Source organism: Lycorma delicatula, chromosome 7 (assembly GCF_047948215.1).
Source record: "Lycorma delicatula isolate Av1 chromosome 7, ASM4794821v1, whole genome shotgun sequence".
In the NCBI taxonomy this organism is placed as follows: Eukaryota; Metazoa; Arthropoda; class Insecta; order Hemiptera; family Fulgoridae; genus Lycorma; species Lycorma delicatula.
The window spans coordinates 20131136-20152397 of record NC_134461.1 but is presented as its reverse complement, the minus strand read 5'-3'; the positions used below and the strand labels follow the sequence as shown (position 1 = coordinate 20152397).

Below are 21262 nucleotides of genomic sequence, written 5' to 3'. Positions count from 1 at the left end.
AGTTGTCAGTTAATTTCTTTCAAATAGAAAAGTATTTGAAAGTGCCATAAGATGTACAAGTACTGTTTTATCTTTTTGTTCTTCTGATTTTTTTTAAATTATTTTGTCATGTGAATTTTTTACATAACTATTTTTATTTCACTGTTTTTATCTTATCGCATAAGTAGTCCTATTTAAAATTGCTTTATGCTTCTTCTGTAATGGTTTGTTTATATTTGTGAAATTTCTAAACATATTTCTACAATGTTTCTGAAATTTTGTTTCAAACTGATCATGTATACAGATGTATTGAATTCATGAATAAATATATTTCCAAAAGAAATAAAAGCAATTAGCACTTGCAGTGATTTCCACAAGACGTTTTTAAATTGCTGGAGGTATTTTATAATTTGTGAATTTATAAAGTAATGAACGTTTTTTGAGGTACTGAGATAATAATAATAATATAACATCAAAGATTTAATTATTTAAAAGTAGCTTCTTACATTTGTTAGTAGAAAAAAATATTCAAACTGGTGTGCAAATAAACTACCAGAAATACAGTAAGTTTTAATTGTGAACAGTCATAAATAAGTTTATTTCCCGGCAAGAGCAAAACATATCTTTTTCTTGTTCATATTCAATGGATTTGTAACAAAAAGGTTACATCCCTAGACTGAAGGTGTATAATTTAACATGAGTAAATTTTATTTCATCTGTAATTGTCAGATGAAACAAATGTATTCGAGATTAACTGCATAAGTGCACGTAGTAACCCTTCATGCTCTGGTTTCTTGCATTATACGAGGCACATTCATAAAGTAAGGGCCGTCGGCTTATATTTAAATATTAGCGGGTCTGCAAACAGTTTCACGTATGCGGCCATTTACGAAGCCACTGTAGTTGTTTTGATCAGTAGTCGTTCGCCTGCCGGTGAATGAAGATCGCATTTGTTTCTCCCGCCAGTTGTGAAATACGCGCTGTGATTAGATTTTTATGTACAAAAGGAACTTCAGCTGCTGAGAATCATTGGGAGTTGTGCCTAGTGTATGGACCTACAGTAATAAGTGAAGGAAATTTTAGTCAATGATGTCGCGACTTTAAAAATGGCCGCACAAATGTGCATGACGAAGAACGGAGTGGCAGCCCCAGTATTCAGACAGACGAAATCGTTGAACAAATGAACTGAAAACTGCGATGTGATCGGCGATTGACGATTAGTGGTCTGGGTGATGTATTTCTGTTCTTGGACGCTTTTCTGTCTACACGCTTGTCACAGAAAAGCTGGGATATCACAAATTGTGTGCAAGATGGGTACCGAAAATGCTCACCGACCAACAAAAAGAGCAAAGAATGTGCAGTGAGCAAGCGTTTTTGGACTGCTATCGACTAGATGGAGATGATTTGTTTTCTCTCATTATTACAGACGACGAGACGTGGATATCCTACCAATGCGTTATCGAAATAATCGTCAATGCAGTGGCGCCATTCAAGTTCCCCAAAACTGAAAAAGTTTAAGCAATCTCTGTACTCAAGGCAAAAAATGATTGCTAACGTTTTTTGTGACGAAAAGGGGTTTATTTTATGGAATGTGTATCAACATTTACAAACGACATGTACTGCGAAATGCTCACCAAACTGAAACGTGTTAACCAAAATCGACGACGCGGGAAACTGTCGTCCGGCGTAATCCACCTTCACGACAATGCACGTCTTCACATTGCTGCCTTAACCAAGAAGAAGATTCAAGATTTTCTGGTGGACAACGGTTTGAAAACTACAAGGAACACACAGTGTTGAGTTCGGCAGTAGTTGTCAACCAGTTCAATTTCCAGATTGCAAACGTGTATGCTGAGGAGTTGAAGAAACTGGTGCAGCATTACGGAAAGTGCTTTGAACTGAATGGCAATTATGTGGAAAAGTGAAGTTGATATGTAGTATACTAAAACTGTAAGTAAAAACCTTTTCTCATGAGGACCAAATGGCCGTACTTCATGAATTTGTCTCGTATATTCCTATTTATTATGTTAGCTATGACATTTTCCAAGAATAAGGTGTATTTATTATTGTCTTATTTGACATATAAATCTTTACAATCGGTAAAAGGTTGGTGAAATGTTCATAATCTGCAGTTTCCAATAACTCCTATTACCAGTAACTAGTATTACCTTTTATATTTAGATATTTTTTGGGACCATGAGCGTCCAAAATCAAAAATATCTAGGTTAACCATCATGTTAACATAGCATAGTTATTGAGGATCTAATCAATAAATATCTTAGAAAAATGAAGTAATGGATTTGATTGTCAATATGCTTAAGAAGTCATGAAACAAAAACCATTTACCAGGTTAGAGAAAGTTACATGTGATATGAAAATTTTCCTACTTTGTTCTTAATTTCATAAAAAAATTTGTTTGATTTCAAAATATGTCACTTTTAAAAAAAATGCTTTATAATTATATTTTGTGAGAATCATCAAATACATTTTTCTATTTCCTTTATTTCACACAATTTATAACTAGAATGAAAAATTGATGATTTGTTTGCAGTTTAAATGCTTCTCTAAAAAAGAATAAGTTTTATATAATGTTTGAACTGTTGTCATAATTATATTTTTTATTTTTTTACAGGAGTTGAAAGGAGGACGCTCATTCCAAAAATTAGGATTCTGTGATCTAAATCTGGCTGAATTTGCAGGATCAGGGCAAACAGTTAGACGATGCTTATTAGAAGGTTATGATACCAGACATCGACAGGACAACTCGATGCTCAGGGTCTCTATACACATGAATATGTTATCTGGTGATGTTTTGTTTAAGGTGTAAGTATATATGCTTTTTCCTTTTTTTTTTATTAATTCATTATTGTTTATTTGACTATTGATAACAAATCTTTTTTTACATCATGTAACCTTAATTTATTATTCTGTTTTCTTTATCATGAATGATGAGAAATGTGGTTCTAGAAGAATTCGCATTTGTAATCAGTGTTTGTTACACAAGAATGAATTGGAATAAAAAGAAAAAATTAATATTATAAACATATTTTTAATTATGTTTATAATATTAATTTTTCATGTGCACACACACACACACACACATATATATATATATATATATATATATAGTATGTATGGGAATGTTCTTTGTGTGTGTTTTAAAAAAATGTAAATTTCAATTACTAATAATCTTACTATAAAATAATTAAGTAAACAAGTTAACAAAACAATGATGGTTCTACACAAATGTACAATACAAACAAACTGTTCAAGTATTACAGACTTTTTCCCAGGATGGTGAACAGTTTACTGGGAAATTCAAAGTAACCTTTTCTTGTTATTAGAAATTATTGAAATTTAATAACTAGAAAATTTTAGTACAATTCTTTTGGATACTAATAGAAATGTGAGATAAAACTAAAAATTTCTCTTAGGAAAACTGAGAAAAATTGTTGGTGGCCTCATTTTAACCCTCAATAATTAGGGTTTTTTTTTATTTAAAAAATGTTATGTGACCTAAATGTGTTACAACAAAATTAAATATAAAGAAGTAAAAGTAAATGCAACAGGAAAAATCATTGATTATAACCTTGGAAAATAAAACGTGAAAATAGCCTTATTAACAATAAGTTATTACAAAATAACATGTTAGTAGTATAGTTGTTTCTAGAGATCATTAGACATTACTGATAGAAACTGAAGGAGATTCTTCCATGTAACAGATTTTTTCAATTTTTAATTTTTTTAATAAGATGCCTTAGGGTAATACAGCAGTAAAGAAAGTTTATTAGTTTATTTTAAACCAATATAAGAACAAGTATTCAGCAGTGTACTAAAAGAGGCTTATAGTACACATTAACAGAAGTATGGTCTAAGAGACTAACAATTGAGGAAAACATGTGATAGTGAGATATCTAATGCATAGTCACTGAGATACAGACTGGAAATGGAGGATGAAATGAAGGGGTGGAAAAGGAGTAATGTGTTGGTGGTGGTGGTGATAGAAACTTCCCCCGCCCACTTATCATTCCTTTTAAAGAAAAATAGCAGTCATCATTTTAAAATAAAGATGTTTTCTAAAAATCATTACATGTGTGTTGTTGCAACTAATAACAAGGAATTTTTCTGCTTGGAATGTTTCATAAAGTTAGGAAAATTCATTTGACCATAACTGCATTACTATTTATTTTTGACCAATATTTATTTTTGAATAATGTCCAAAATAGACAAAAATAAATAGACAAAATTGTAATATTGTGAAAGACATAATTTTATTAATAAATCTAATTTTAAGTTAATGTTTTTAAAAAAAAAAATTTTTTTTCTTAACAGGCCATCACCTTCTCTGAAACAGAAACAACAAGCTGTAGTTAATGAAGAAACAGTTGATAGACATAGAGAAGACTTTTCTGGTGGTTCCATTGCAAGTGCCAGTTCTGGTTTTGGTAGCTTAACAAAAAAGAGGCCAGCATTATTCAATTCAGGTAAAAACAAGGAATATTTTATTTTTTAAGTTAGGCTTTCAGTATTAACTGTTTTTTTCTTATTTTCATTTATAATGAAACCAGTTTTTGCAACCGATTCATAAGAGAGATTTGAGTTTTGTTTCTGAATATGTTTGTCTGTTTATACTTGCAGAAGAGTTGGATTGATTGACATTTAACTTTTTGAATATTCATAATTTAACCGGGTACTTTCTAGTACAATAGATTTCCTGGGTTTATTTTGGTGTACACAAAAATTTTTTTCAGACTCCAAAGTGAATATTAAATTAAAATTGGTGCTTTTGTAGGGAAACGCTTCAAAAATGATAACAGCCGGCTAGAGAGTAAGACTCTTTTGATAAGGTTCTTATCAAAATTATTATTTAACATTTGTCTTTATAATTAATTAGTCGTATCAGTTTGCAGTTCTGACTTATAATTAGGAAGACATATAAGTGATATGGATGAAACCCATCTCAAGATAAAATAAAATAAAAAAAATATAAATGTAGTCTAAAAAGAAATCTGCACTAAAAACTAAAAAAAAATGATTTATTTAATTCTTTATATTTGATTTGCTTGTGAAATGAAAATTTAATGATCGTCAACAATTTTTTTAATCTGTAATTTAACAACAACTTCAAATTATCAAGATTTAAATAACAATTAAATAAGAAGTATTAAATTTATTCTTTAATGGAGAGTTTTTTGAAGTCAGTTTTGTTATTTTTTAAAAATCTCTTTTATTTTATACAAAATTAACAAGTTTCTTGAAATTTGCATTAAAATAATTTTATTATTAGAATACATCAGATTTATTTCTTCTCCTTTTATTGTTATTAAAAAAAGAAAAAGTAGTGGTTTTGGTGGTAGGAGAGCAAAAACAAGTAAAAATATTAATTTTTTTAAAAATTTTACACACATCATTATTTTTTCACTACACAAAAATAAATACCTATCTCAGGAAAGGATAACAACTTACCAGCTACCAAGATACCAGCTTTGTGTAAAGAGTAACAGATAAGTATAAATATTGTTTTTTTGTTTCAGTAGAAAAAATATTTTTCACTAAGAACATAATTCATTTAAAAATCATAAAAGCACCAGAAGTAGTTAATATGTTACATCTGTTATTTTTACTTACATTTATTATTTTTTAGAATAATACTTGTAATGAGTTTTTAATTTTTTTTTAGAACATATTCTTTATCATCCGTGAAACTTTAGAGGCCCAAACAAGTAGATTTCTGATTATATTTGAAAAAAATTACTGTTGTGCATTATTTCAATTACTGTCAACATTTTTCAGTTCATAGAAAACTAAGAAATAACTTGTAAATTATAAGTAATGTCAAATAAATAAAACACACTTAGTAGTGCAGTTATCTTTATTACTCTTTTACATGTACTTCTTTGCCTTGGGAAAAAACATTGTTTTTATAGTCTTATAAATTTTAACATTATTAAAATGTTTGTTAATTGCTGCAACTAAATGTTAAATGTTATAATAAGACACAAACTACCTGAAAATTTCTATTTAAAGGGAATGTTAAAGATATCCTGGACTAAGAATACAATGGACTAAGTAACTAAATATATAGGGAGGAACACATAATACCCATCTTAATAAAATATTTTTGCTCCAGAAATATTTAATTAGAGCAGCTCTTAGTAGACCAAGGTTATATCCTGGTACCCGCTTATTTGAGGAATTTAAGTACCTACTTTGAGACAAATGTATGTCAAGAAAATAATACTACACATAAACAAATATATAAATGATTTTGAATGTACAAATACACCGTGCAATACTCATTCAGCAGTAACAAATATTTATACCTCATTCTTTTCAAAATTAACTGTTTGCAAACGTCAATTTTCTTATTATCCCAGTATGTTTTCTAACAAAGTCCCCAATCATTTTAACATCCAAATAATAAATTGTAATCTATTCAAAGAAATAGATGAATGGGTGAAACACAATATATATTTTATATTACCAAATTGAAATACAAAAATAACTCACAGTAATAAAAATATATTTAACATTAAAAATCTACATATCAGGTGCTACCCAAAAGTTCAGGGAATTTTGCCATAAAAATAAAATAGCTTACTATAACTTATAATTTCCACTGTCTCCTTCAAAGTATTCCCCTTGGGCATTGATACAGTGATCCCAGCATTTTTCCCATGATTCCATGCATCCCTGGAAGTCTGCAGGTGTAAGTGTTCGAAACACATTCTTTGTTTCTTCCTGAATCTCCTCAGTTCTGTTAAAACGATCGCCTTTCAATTCAAATTTTATTTTCGGAAAGAGAAAAAAGTCACACGGGGCAAGCTCAGGCAAATAGGGTGGGTGGGGAATCACTACGATCTTTTTGTCAAGAAATTCCAAATGGCTAGCGATGTGTGCGCGGGCATGTTGTCATGGTGCAGGTCCCAGCTGTTGTTACCTCACAGATCTGAACGTTTGCGCCTATTGCTTTCACATAACCGCTTCAAAACTTCACAATAGAACATCCCATTGACAGTTTGACCAAGAGGAACAAATTCCTTATGGATAATGCCTTTGATGCCGAAAAAAAACAATCATCATGGACTTCATGTTGCTGCGAACTTGGCGTGCTTTTTTTGGCCGCGGTGAACTTGGCGACTTCCACTGCAATGACTGCTGCTTAGTTTCAGGGTCATACCCATACACCCATGTCTCATCACCGGTTATGATGTTGGAGATGAAGTTAGGGTCATCTCTTGCTGAATTTTTCAATTAACTACAGATAGCTACGCGATTTTGTTTCTGGTCGCTGTTCAACAGTCTCTGTATAAATTTTGTAGCAATGCTTCTCATGTTCAAATTGTCCGACAAGATGCGTTGCACGAACCCATATGACATTTGTACGATTGCACAAACATCATGGATTGTTTGTCTATGATCTGCAACAATAGCCTCTTGCACTTTCACGATGTTTTCCGGTGTTGCGCTTGTTGATGGTCTTCCTGAACGCTCATCGTCATCGACTGTCGTTCGTCCAAATTTGAATCGTTTGTACCACAAAAAATTTTTACTTTTACTCATAGCATTGTCACCAAATACTTCCACAAGCATGCGATGGGTTTTTAAGCATGAAACAAAATTTGATGTAGGTTCTTTGCTCTTTAAAATCTACCATTTACAACTTCGCTGAAGCAGTAAAACACAATGTTATACAACCGCATGAAAGTCAACAATGCAGCCTCTCACAGTCACAGCTGTTGGAACACTGATTCACAAAGAGTACTGTTAGCCACATCTAGCGGCAGCAGGTCGTACCAGCAATGGTTCCCGCGTGAAATTCAAATTCCCCAAACTTTTGGGTAGCACCTCGTATGTAAAACTGTGAATGTTTAGCTTAATGCTAAGGAAGTATAAATTTGTAATATTATTGAGTTGTCTTATCTTATGAATGTTTCTTGTTGTCTTATCATATGTTTTCTTATAACAAATTTTTTTATTTCTCCATTATAAAATTATCTTTTTTCTCAGTTTTTATTTCACCAATGTATTGTATTTTATTTTATTTCAGTGTCAGTTTAAATAATTTTACATTCTGATTCTAGGTATTTTTCTTTTAAGTCTATTTATTTAACTTAATTTTTCAATTAAAATTTTTTATGGTTTTTTATTTATTTTTATGTATCATGTTACAAAAATCATGTATTTTCATTTAGTTAAATATTGTATTTTTAATTAGTTATTTTAATAATCATCCTGTTATTATGATATGAACTTATGCTAGTGCTCGAGGTTTCTTTTGCTAGCTGCGCCAAGGATAAATGTATTGAATAAAATTGTATATGTAATTTTCAATTGACAACAAATTAATAATTAAAGAAATGCCCATACCAATGAAACATAGATTTTCATCAACGTGTAAACAGCTGTCGTATAACATTTTTTATTAATCTGTAAAGTAATAAATTTTATTAAGATTAACATTTGTCATATCGCTTATCGCATTATTCAAGTATTTCTTTTAGATAAGGTTATATGCACTACAGACAGCTTTACTAAAAGCTTAGTGAAATATTCTATAGTGTAACAAAAACTTTTATAATTAATTTTCTAGCAGATATACTCATTACATCTTATATCTTTTATGATTATCATAATTTTTATCTTATTTTGAGTTATGCCCAACAGTTTTATACAACAATAATTGACAACAATGTATGTATAATGTTTTCCAGACAATAATGGGCAAGTTTACAATTTATGAGAAAGAAGGTTTCATGGTTGTTAAATAGGGTAAAATATTTTTAACGTACTTTATTTTATTTGCTCCAGTAAACTTTTTTCTGTTTGTTTTGGTCTTAAACAAAAGTGTAGTGCCGTGAACAGTAGGCATTCAGTTTTGGCCTCTTAAAAATCTTGTAGCATAATAAATGATGTTAGTAAGTCTTGTATTAGTTAATTATAAAAAAATATTACAATATATTTGGACTAGAAAAAATATATGGTAAAATTTTGACATTTTACAATGATTAGGATTTTAATCCTACTCATCCTATTATTAAATTATTAAATAAACATAAAAAATTATTAAATTTAAACATTCTAACGGAATAAGAAATCTTAAAATAATATTACCAATTATGGTAGTTTACATAACCAATAAAGATAGTACTTAACAGTAATCTTAAAAATATAATGCTACAAGCAGTATTGCATCAACAAGGAATCAAGATTATAGTTATCAGTATACATAACCTGATTTTATGTTTGATTATTAAGTCCAACTCCTAATAAGAAAAGCAGCCTCAAAAAAAAATGCATATTTATATATATATAATGTTTTTTAATTCCCCTGGCTTGGTCTCAAACCATGCCAAAATAATTTTATACCCCTTTTGAGGGAAGGGGTAATATTATATCAAGGGTAATATGATGTCAAAATAGAATTGATAAAGAATTACAATTCAAACATAAAAATGCATCAGCAGAGTTCTACATACAATCATCTAATTTAAATAAATATCGACTGAAAACCAGGGCCTTGTGTCTTGGCAGGTCAGATGGGATGAATCTCCCACAGGTCGCTACATGCATGGGATATATCCTATAATGTCTGATTTAGGTGTGATTAGATGGGTCTTCCCCTAACTGGAATCGCACAGTTTCTCTCCGAGTGAGTTTTGCTAGGTTTCGTTTGGTGGATTGTGGGACTGATGTTACAGTGGACTATGTCCTCTATGTCTGTCCCTGATATGAGGTCAAACATGTTCACGAGCTGTTACAGAACTTGAGAGAATACATTCCTTTCTGGATCTCCGTATTAACTGGATGATCCGCGAGAAGTGGTTTATAGTGTCTGGTTTTCTTCGTGCCCTTGCAGTGTGTAGGTCTGCTGAGGGAGTTTAATCGAGGTATCTGTTCCTGGTAGGATCCAGGTGGCTAGGGTTCTGGCCTAGCCATTGGATTGGTTGGAGATAGGCGCATTGGCATTATGCCACAGTTATATTGGTATCATTTGTGATTAGATTTGGGGCTCCCATTGGCGGGGTGGCTATGCTGCCGGGGTATGGTAGCCTGTGTGACTGGTGCTTCATTCCACTGGTGGCAGTCCCTGATTGTGACTTGGTCACAATGTCGTGTGAGACTTCATGATGGGACCGGGTGGGAGTTTGGGGTTTGTCCCCAGCTCCTGTGTGGACTAGAATGAGGTTACGTTCCCCTTTTTAGATTACCTAATTTGGGTGTAGGTCTGAATTTCTATGTTGCGTAAAACATAATTTTGATTGGTGTGAGTGTTAGCACTGATTTGACTTACAATTCGCTCGTTTTCTGAGAGATTCACAATCATGAATGGTGTTGTCAAATTTAGACTAGGCGCGGGGTCTGTGCTTCCGCAGTCTCTGTTTGAGGGAATCATGTTAGGTTGGATGTGAAGATGTCCATTTCAGGCCTACGTAAAGGCAAAATTTGATTTGTATTTTACTGATGCAAATGTCTGCCGAGGCATTTACATTGGTAGCATCCTGACCGAGGTTTGGCTGATGACTGTGAGATGTAATCAGTTAGAATAAATGCCATCAGGACTTGGAACGGAGAGGGTGATGTGGCGACCAGTAATTTCAGAAGGAAGGGTCTTTTCCTTCAGGGTTGGGATACCCCTTTTGAGGAAAAAGTGTTATACATGGTTAGATTTTGATTAGCTGTCAAGATTGCATGAAGTAATTTTGTTTAGTATTTATTTAAATTAGATGATTGTAGGAAGTCTGCTGGTTGTATTTTTATGTTTGAATTGTAATTCTTTATTAATTCTATTTTGACATTATATCACATAAATTTTTCCTCAAACTGAAGTCATTTACAGTATAAATTTGCTAATCAGATGTAATATTACTAAAGTAGAATACGGGGAAAGTTATTTGAATTTAAAAAAAAAATTAAAATTTTTCTTTATGATTTTAAATGAATTTATCTTATAATTTCTACACATTATTACTTTTACTAAAGTTCATGTAAAGTATATTAAATTGCTTGTTTTCTTTTTGTGTACATCATTCATAAAGTAAACAAAAAAATAAAGATTTGGTGATGAAAAAAGGCTGCTAAAAATAGAAAAATTTATAATTATTTGTTATTGACTTACTTTCTCCCATAATGAGTTGAGAAATTCTATATAGTGGATTAATTTACAACAGAAGAAGAAAGTTAATTTTTATCCATTAAAGTATCTGCTCTAATTACGCTTATGACTTCAAGCTTGTAAAGGTACAAGTAGCAAGTCAGAGCTGTTTTCTTTGAGAGTAATGTTGTTCACTGATGAACAACATTAGTCTCGACAGACTAACCCCTTGATGAACAGAGTGAAGGTGTCATAACTGAGACTGATTACCTTCAGGATATTCAGGATAGTCTTAGTATCTGTTGCAGTATATTTGGCTTTGTTAAGGAAACCGATTTATTCTCCGCTTTCTTTGGAAAGTGTGACATTTCATTCTGTTTATTGTTGAGAATGCTACATCATTTTTGTGAATGACTTGTGACTCATTTCATGTTGCCTGCATTTTTGTTTGTGAGATCTAACAGTTGATCTAAATTTTTGGTGATTTCGTTACAAACGTTGTGAATCTGGGCACTGCACCACCAGTATATGCTCTTGTAATGCCATATGTTGAAGGAATCTCCTTAAATTTGCTTTAGATTTTTATTTTGATTCCTATACCACACATGCAGTTGAAGTCAGCATAACTTACCTAGAAGTAAATCATCACATTGTAAGCATTATTTCACAGTATGCATTCAAATATTGAAGAATGTGTTTTTAGTTTTAATACTGATTTAACAACCTAATAATAATAATATGTTTCAATTGAAATTTCAACTATGGTTTTCAGATGCTAATGTTCTGTAATTGACTAATAACTACTTGACTGTAACAAGTGCTTTTCCAGGGAAATACTTGTCTTCAAGTGGCTTCAAGTATTTCCATGTAGTAACACTTAAAATGTTAGCTGGTGTGTGAAGACTTGTTTTAAGACTTAATTTAGTCAGTATTATTTGTTTCTTAAATTCAGATTCAGATACATACTCCTGTGATCAGTTACTTATAATGTTTTACATCCTTGATATATGAGTGCAATTAATGTTAACTTTGTATTGATTTTGTTTTATTTAATGAGTTTATTATTTTTTTTTGACAGAACTACTTTCTGGGGTCGAAGCTGGCGGAGGAGGAGGAGGTGGTGGTGGTGGTGGAGGAGTTGGTAGTGGAGGAGGGAGTTGTGGCATCGGTTCTGGAGGAGGTTTATTGGAACCAGCTGATCTAGGTATAGTAGCCGTTGTACCGGAACCTTCTAATGATGAGTCACACGAGCCAGGTCATTCTAGGAATTCATCAAATACAAGTCAAATGAGTAAAGCTTCTGGCTATAGCTCATTAAACAGCCAATCACAGCATTCCCGACAGAGTAGTTCAGGCGATTCAGGACATAATAGGTAATTACTAGATATCATTTTTATATTTTGTACTTTGTATATGTTTTTTTAAATTTAATCATTAATAATTTAGTTACCTTTTTTATATTATTATTTTTATTGCTAACATAATTATATTTTCTTAAATAAATAAAAAATTGATGGAAAAATAATTTTCCAACATAATTGTTATCTCTATTTTGTAAATGGTATTTTTAAATGATATTTTTCTTTGACTGGAAGAAACATTAAATGAATTTGGTAAGTTTGTTATATTGTTTCTATTATATTTTTTATTACTATTGCTAATACTATTACTAGTTGAATAGCGTTAATCATTGTTGATTGGAATAATTTTATTTGTAAAATGTTATTATATAATTATAACTATTTTGTTATCTTCTAATATAACCATTTCTTGTCACAGTTTTTCTTATGGCAACAACAAAATTCTTCATTTATTTTTTTTGTAATTAAATTAAACGGTGGTATAATTGACATAAGAGAGATTTAATAAATTGATAGCTGTCTGTTGAGAATTTTTCATAAAATTAACAATTTACCATTGAAAAAAATCATATGCACAATTTTTTTCACAAATATTTATAAATATTGACATTAATATTTAAAATGAAAAAATTATTGTAATGTTTTTTAATAATTATATCATCTGCCTATCGTTTTTCTGTATAGCTTTTGGATGTGGTGGCAGATTTCACCTCATTGGCAGGTGGTTTCTTCAAGATATACTAGCTTTTGGCAAGTAAACTTTTTGTGATCGTTGTGTACATCTGTTTCTCTGCATACTTATATTAGTCTTTTCCTTACTAAATCTTTTACATAATACAAATTATTAATTAATTCATGGTTTATTTAATCATCTTTAATTCTAACAGATCGTTTAATTATTCAAATGTAATATTCATAATATTATATTTTTTGTCTTGTAAATTAATGTTTTTTTTATTTGATTCATTATTTTTTTAAATTTATGCTTATTTTTTGTGACTTGTTGCATAAAACTAATTGTGCTGTATAAATACTTGGTTAATGAAGGATTTCTTGGGAGCGTGATTACAAATATTTCTTTGTTCAGGGAAGGAATTGATGTTATTATGTAAAGAATGAGGTATGTCAAGTAGTTAAAGAGAAAATTAATAAAAACCATTTATTTAAAAAAAAAAATCTGATACTAGAGGTAGATTTTGATTTTTAAAAATCATCATCAGTGATTAAACATTTATTGCAAAATTAAATTATAAATACTTTGCCGCTCTGCCAATCTCTTTGGTGCAGTGTTCCAATTTCAGCCTTTCTTTCTGAGGGTCCTGGGTTAGGCATGTCAGTGTTAGAAAATTTTAATTCCATATTCCCACCACCATTGTATGTGGTGAATTAATCATCTCCAAAAAATAATTCATTATGTCAAGAAATTATAATAAAATAATTAAATAAATAAAAAACTATTAATACTTTATAAAACTATTAATGAAAACAGTGCAGATCATTTTGTTTTATTATTATATCTATTTTTTATTGTTTTATTTATTAATTAACCGATTTCACAATTGAGAAGTTTCTCAATTTGACGTACACACACATACGTCTTTTTTTCCTAGGTATAGTTTTTCACCAAGTGAACCAATTTGAATACTTTGTTTTTATTTTTAAAATGTTTATTTTACTTTCTTTTTTTTTAAGTGTTGTATTTAAGTCTTGATTTACTAATTCCCCTTTATCTTTTGATGATGTTTAATAATAGATTTGCAACTAGTTTTAAACTTATTTTTCAAGCACTTTTTTACTATTTCAGATCGTTTTGATATGTTAATGTTTAAAAATCTTTCAATCCAGTAACGTTATTAAACCTTTTTTTTATATTATCACCTATAATGAAGTTTTTTATTACTATTTTTTGAACTTCTAATTTTAATTGTATCAGCTTAATTGAAATTAATGTGCAATTTGTATTGTTTTACAGTAATTGTTTCCCTTGGAATTGAACCAACCAGTAAAAACATACCTATAATGAGCCTTGATTATTATGTTATTAATTGTTCATTTTCAAAAAAAAATATAGTAAGTGGTAGAAAATCTTTTTTAATGTTTCTTCCAAAATTATTCATATTGTGTACAGTTATTAATAGAGTATGTCCTACATTTTAAATTAAATATATATTTTTTATATTGTAATGCCATACGTTGCAATTTCTTCGATGTTTTTGTTTGTAAAAGAAAAAAGAACATTAATTGATTAACCCATTTTGAAATCATTAAGGTTTATCTGTTTGTGGATTAAAAATGTTATATGAATTAATTCTAATCTCCTAGAGGAAAATGATTGGACAGTATATAACACAGCTTCAGCTTGTTATATTTTTTACCTAGTTTCATTATTTTCCAGAATTCTGGAGACAAGAAGTTCCAGGTCTTTTGGAACCAATACGTATGAAATTTGTGCTATAGCCCAGCACCCTGATAACCAATATTAATGCGTATCACTTGACATAAAATTGGCCTCTTTGTATAATTATAATTATTAAATAGTTCAGAAATTTAAATGTAGCTTGAGCTACCATTTTTGAAATTAATTTATCTCATGTTCCTTACGTTTGATTTTTGTGTGGTAGTTTTAATACTATTAAAACTTGTATAATTGAACTAACTTGTACTACTTGTAGAAATTTGGTTTTTTGCAATTATTTTTCACAATTGACTAATATTCTTGGACAGATTAACTGATTTTATTGGATGAATTTTTTTATATTTAAGTTTCATCTTATTTATACCATTATTATTTATTTAGCAATGTAATAATTACAGTTTTAAATATTGTTCTGATCATAAAGTAATTTAAAAACTTTTAAATTTTGCCGTTCTATTTTTTCTTCTCATAAGAATATTACTATTTATATAGTTTTATTTTTTCCATATTTGAAGTATGAAATAAAATTTACTAATACACCAAAATAAATTACCACTTAAATTTTATAAATATACAAAAAAGAACCAATACACTTGATTGTTATGAAAATATAAAACATATATATTTAATTGTTATGAGACATAAAATACATATAACAAATTAAAAGTCTCAGTTCAAATCTTATAAACACATGTCTACCACTTCTTAGATATGTGTTTTTTACAAAATCAAAAAGCTGGAACTACTGTACAAAATATAGTGCTGGCAAGGTGAAAGTATTCTAACTTAAATTCAATATTGGTTAATTAAAAAATTGATTGAGTCTGTTTTTGAAAATGTAATAGTCCATGTTATTAGTTTATTTCATTTTTATATTTTTATTTATCTTTGAAAGATTTTTTTATTATGATTAGCATCAAATTTGTGGTTATGCCAAAGGGATTTGGTTTACTGAACACATGCTTAGGTTTTGGAGTTTTAGTTTACTTGAAAATCCTCCAATTTCCTTAAGCTATTTCCTGATATGTTCCAACTATTTCAGAACTATCAGGTCGTAAGGGATTACGACTTAGAGAAAGGATTACCAAAATTGCTCCCCTATTCCTGTCCCTGTCATACTGACTCTTATCTTTTGTAAGCAATGAAATCATTGAAACTGTACTTTATCATTTCTCTAAGTCAATCTATATTTAGATATAGATTGACTTAGATTGATTTGTAACTAGTTTCTTACCTGTCATGCCTTTTTTATTTTCTATTCACAGAGTAGTTATCTACTCTATTGTAAAAATTCTCTTAATGTTTTGCATTCCTATTTGTTTTCAATTAATATTTTTTATTTTTTCTGTCTTCTTTTTTTATTTAACTTATTTTTATGAATGTGTTTTCTGCAGTTTCTATCGATGATTATTGTTTAACAATCAAAATGGCCATCTTGATTTTGATTTTAAGTAATATTTTTGTAAACATTTTTTAAAAAATATTGTTGGAAAGAAAGCATAATTTTTTCCACATCTATAAATAAGCTGTTACAGATTGTATTTTTAAATGAAATATCTTTTTCTAATTTTATATATTTCTAAATTGTTCTCATATCAAAGTATTGTAATGTTGTTGTACTGCTAAGAAGGTAAACTCAAGAGCCTATAATATATACCAGTAATACAGTTCAAAAACTTTGGAGATCTTTTAGAAGCTTCTGTTAAAATTCAGCTTTCATAACCCCTTGTGATGAAACTTTTTAATCGGTTCCTTTTCATACTTCAGTTACTTTTAATAATTTCATTTTTCATTCTGGTTTCATTTCTAATAAATGATTGCTTTCTCTTGTATTAAAGTATTAGCATTCATAACTAAGAGTTATGAATAGTACTTTGAATGATTATTATCAGTTAATTTTTTTTTTTTTTACTTTTAACTTAGCATTGTAACATTAGGTACAGATTGATGTAGAATCTCTTCAGTCTGCTTTTGCTGTAAAAATCAAAACATAATCTTCCATAGTTGTTATTCACCTAGAGAGAGAAAGAGAAAGAGAGATATGGTGAAATCTGTATTCGTGTATATCATTGGTATAACAGCCAAAGCAATTTCTGCAGTCCACTGTAGAGATTGATTTTCCTTATTTTTTAATAAGTGTAGGCTATTTTTTGTACTGACAAATCCCATATGTTGCTAAAAATGTGTTTTTACTTGAAATTGCTATAAGAAGGCATAAATGAACTACATATTAATATTTTACAGTGATATCTGATTCTCTTCTTAAGAAAATAATGATAACAACTCTGCAGTTCTGAAATAAAAAGATTAATTAGATTTCTCATTACATTTTTTATAAAAATATGTTTCAGAAATAAAAATAAATGTACTTAAACGTCAAAAATGTTATATATAGATTTGATGACGCTAGAGAATATGTTACATTTGCAACAAAAAGATGTTAATTTTCTTTCAGTAGACTGGATTTTAAACTCTATTAATATTATTTAAACACTTTAAAAAGGTCTGTTATTTATAATTGTTTCTTTTTTTTTTAGTTTACCCTGAAAATCTGATTTTTGATGCGATTAAGACATAACACTTTCACTAATCAATGAGCTTTCTTTAAGCTTTGAACCACATGGCTCCCATTTCTATTCTCTTTCTATTTCTTGGAGTGAAGGAATATTAGTTGTTTCATTGTTGTCACCATCTTTGTCATAGACAATGTGTCAGCCTTGTTTTCTTGAACTGCATCTATTTAATTCTTTATCAATTGATATTTAACGCTTTATTTGTCACTGTCTGGAATCCACCCCAGTGTACCAAAGAGATTCATGTTACACTTTATATTTTAGTTCTTCTTTAAGTTAATTAAAACTGTTATTCATTGCCAATTGTCCATTGTTCATTTTTTGTTTCCATATTTTCCTTAGTAGCAGGAAATATTTATTACAGATGAAATAAATTTTTTGTGTTAATTGGTAGGAGGATCTACTATTTATGTATAGTATAGCAGAGTGTGATGTAACATGGAACTACTGTACTAGATCAGTTTCTTAAATATAAAAGTAGGTGATGTAGAGTAAAAATTTGTGGTGCTCTATGAATGGAAATAATTACTTTAAATTTACTGGTTTATTCTCTTTTAAATTTTGATAAAAAAAATTATTTTTTTTTAATTTGTGTAAACAAATAGAATTTATTCATAGTGTATTAATAACCTTTTTTTTAATATTTAATTAAAATGTTTGTTTGTGTCTAATGCTAGTTTTTAGAAGGATGTTGTAAACTTTGGTTAAGACTTGATATTACACTTCTTATAATTTCATCATTTAAGGCCATGTTAAAGGCATTTTTCTATACAATAACTTAAAGGTTTTTTTGTTGCCTTAAGAAGAATATGACAAGAATTTTTTTAATTTACTATGTTTAATTTTTGTGCATTGTTTTATAAATTTGAATTATTTAGAATAATAATCTTTTATATTTTGCTACTATTTTGAGTAATTTAAATAAATCCTTTATGATTATCAGCCATTAAATGAATAATAGGACTTTTATTTTGTTAAGGTAGTGTTAGATATCCTTACTATTTTTTTTTTTTTAATTATTAATTAATTAGTTTAATATTTTTGTAAATATCCGTATATTTTTATTGTATAGTTCTATTGCTTTCGCTTCTGAACATTCTATAGCTTATTTTTTGCAAGATTTTACTAACATAAATCTTTTTCTATAATTTCAATTGCTGTTTCTATTTTCTTTTAATTACTGCATATTAATTTTTTATCGCTTGATTTTATCGTTCGTTGGAGTTGGTTCTTTCCTTTTATCTTTCAGTGCATTTTTCAGATGAAAATGTTAATTAAAGCCTTGATAATCTTCAAAATGAATTTCCCATAAATACACCTGCACATCGTTATAAATGAATAATATTTCAAATTAGATAAAATAAAATTGAAAACTTATTATGTGTGAACACTAAAAATATTTGCTATATTACTCTTGATAATTATCACTATTAGGAAAGCAATATTTTTTTTATAAATTATGATTTACTATGATATTTTATTGAATAATAAAAGTGACTGCATTATCGGGATGGGTAAAAGTGAAGAAATCATTTCATAACATCATTATGTAAGATGTGTTCTTAGTAGGGAATTCGATCACTCTTAACTTCTTATTGAACCAAATATACAATCTGCAATTGGTTAGGCTAAGGCATATTTTTTTAATGGTTAGAGCTAAATTTGAACATATCGGTTAACAAATTAGTATACTCAGCTGAATTTCAAAATCTCTGTTGAAGTAAAGTGTAGGGTTGTAGAATGTGCTTGGCTCTTTATAATTCATGATAAAATTTCTGCTGTATAAAATACCACAATGCTTAATACATAAACTGGTTAAAAAGTAACTTCTCAAAAAAAAGAAGAAAGAAATTAAATTTTACCTGGATTCCTAAAAGAAACACTTAGTACTTATTATGTGCAAGTAGTTGCATTAAGGTTTTTCTTGCCTTTGTGATCTTTAAAAATAATTTTTTCAGTTGGAAGGATATTAATTTTTCACATAAACATGTATGGATAATAGATAGATTGACATTTTATTATGACCTTAAGGAAGTTTTAGTGGTTTTTTTTTTGGTCAAAACTTAATACATCATTTATTAATGCTGGTTAATGTAAGTAGGTATAGATTCTCATGTAACTTACATTTTATCCGTGTCAAGATTTTTGTATAATTTAAAAAATATTAGAAACATAGATATGTTTTCAACTTAAACAGTATTTTATCTGCGAACAAATTTTAAATTAAACATTTGACGTCTTGATTAAATGTTTATTTTAACCTTATCTCTGATAATTATTACCCTTTTGAAGTTGTGTTTCTTGTTTTGTGTAATTTTGACTCTATAATGTCAGTATATGCAGTAACATGTCTTGAATCTTGTTAGAGAATATTTTCCAAGTTTTCATTTTTTACCTGAATATGATAATTTCATTTTTTATTATTTGAAATTGACTTCAAATATTTATTTGCAAAGTTATTTGTTTTTTTAAATTTTATTATGATATTCCATGTTTCATTGATTATGTTACAATGTTCTTAAAGTCTCATACATATAATTGTTTTTAGTGAAATATTGAAAAATCTTTAGTAATGTTATTTAAGTGTTACAGTTAATAAATATAAGTCTAAATTTTTCACTAAAAAGATAAGTCTAGATTTTACAGTAAATTTGGATATTGATATTATTGATGATGGCCTCAGTAAGTAATGAAGAAAAAAATAGTAGTTTTGTAAACACTTTCCATTCAGAGACTTATATTTAGTAAAATTTAAAAAACTATTAGTGAAGTAATATTTTTAACTACTCTATAGTTTTGGTCTGCTGGGTTCTAGAGACTATTAATTGCAGGACTAGAAATATTGGGCTCCAGGATCAGTAATAAATAATATCACCTCCTTAGAATTATTTTGAAGTAGTAAATAGTGCTTAATTATTGTGACTATTCTAAGATATCAATTTTATTACCTTTCAAGACGGTTTAATTAATTGAAAATCAATCCAAACCTTATCCATTTATTTCACATCACATGATGGAATTTGACTTATTTGTAGGAATTCTGTAGTTTTCTGTAAATTCACAAATATTATCTTATTTTTCCAACTCGAAAATGTATAAAATTGAGATTTTATCGGTTCGTTTTATACCACCTGAACAAATTTCCAGATTTGTGATTTATATTTTTAACTTGCAGTATAACAAATGTACAAGGTATATTCATAAAGTAAGGGTCATTTGGTCATTAAAAAAAATTAACTCATGAGAAAAATTGTAAGTAAAAACCTTAATTTTAGATACTACATGTCTACTTCACTTTTCCATTTAATCACCATTCAGTTCTAAGCACTTTTCATAATGCTGCATCAGTTTCTTTAACCCCTCTGCATAGAAGTTTCCCGCCTGGGAACTGAACCAGTTGACAATGGCAGTCTTGAGTTCCTTGTTGTTTTCAAACCGTTGTCCACAAAGCCACTTTTTCAAATTCAAGAAGAGGAAGTAATCACTAGGTGCAAGGTCGGGACTATGTGGAGGGTGGTCAAAAAGTTCTGAAATAAAATCTTGAATTTTCTTCTTGGTTAAGGCAGCAGTATGAGGATGCGCGTTGTCGTGAAGGAGGATTATGCTGGATGACAGTTTCCCACATTTGTCGATTATGAATTTCCGCATGTTGGACGCACCTCTATCTACATGAATGTCACAGAAAAGCTCTGATATCATAAATTGTGTGCAAGGTGGATACAGAAAATTCTCACTGACCAACACAAAGAACAAAGAATGTGCAATGGACTACCATTTTTGGACCACTATCGACAAGATGGAGATGATCTGTTTTTCCTCATTGTTATGGGTGACGAGA

At 29.1% G+C, this 21262-nt stretch overlaps 1 protein-coding gene across 9 annotated transcripts in view; it reads left to right on the top strand.

Moving 5' to 3' along the window:
• LOC142328124 (EEIG family member 2) overlaps window positions 1-21262 on the top strand; it is a 528939-nt gene that overhangs the window by 459040 nt on the left and 48637 nt on the right. For all 9 annotated transcript variants that reach the window (XM_075371651.1, XM_075371647.1, XM_075371653.1 and 6 more), the window contains 3 exons: window positions 2612-2802; window positions 4312-4463; window positions 12153-12447. In XM_075371651.1, the coding sequence (XP_075227766.1) occupies window positions 2612-2802; window positions 4312-4463; window positions 12153-12447 (638 nt within the window). The remainder of the gene's footprint in view (window positions 1-2611; window positions 2803-4311; window positions 4464-12152; window positions 12448-21262) is intronic.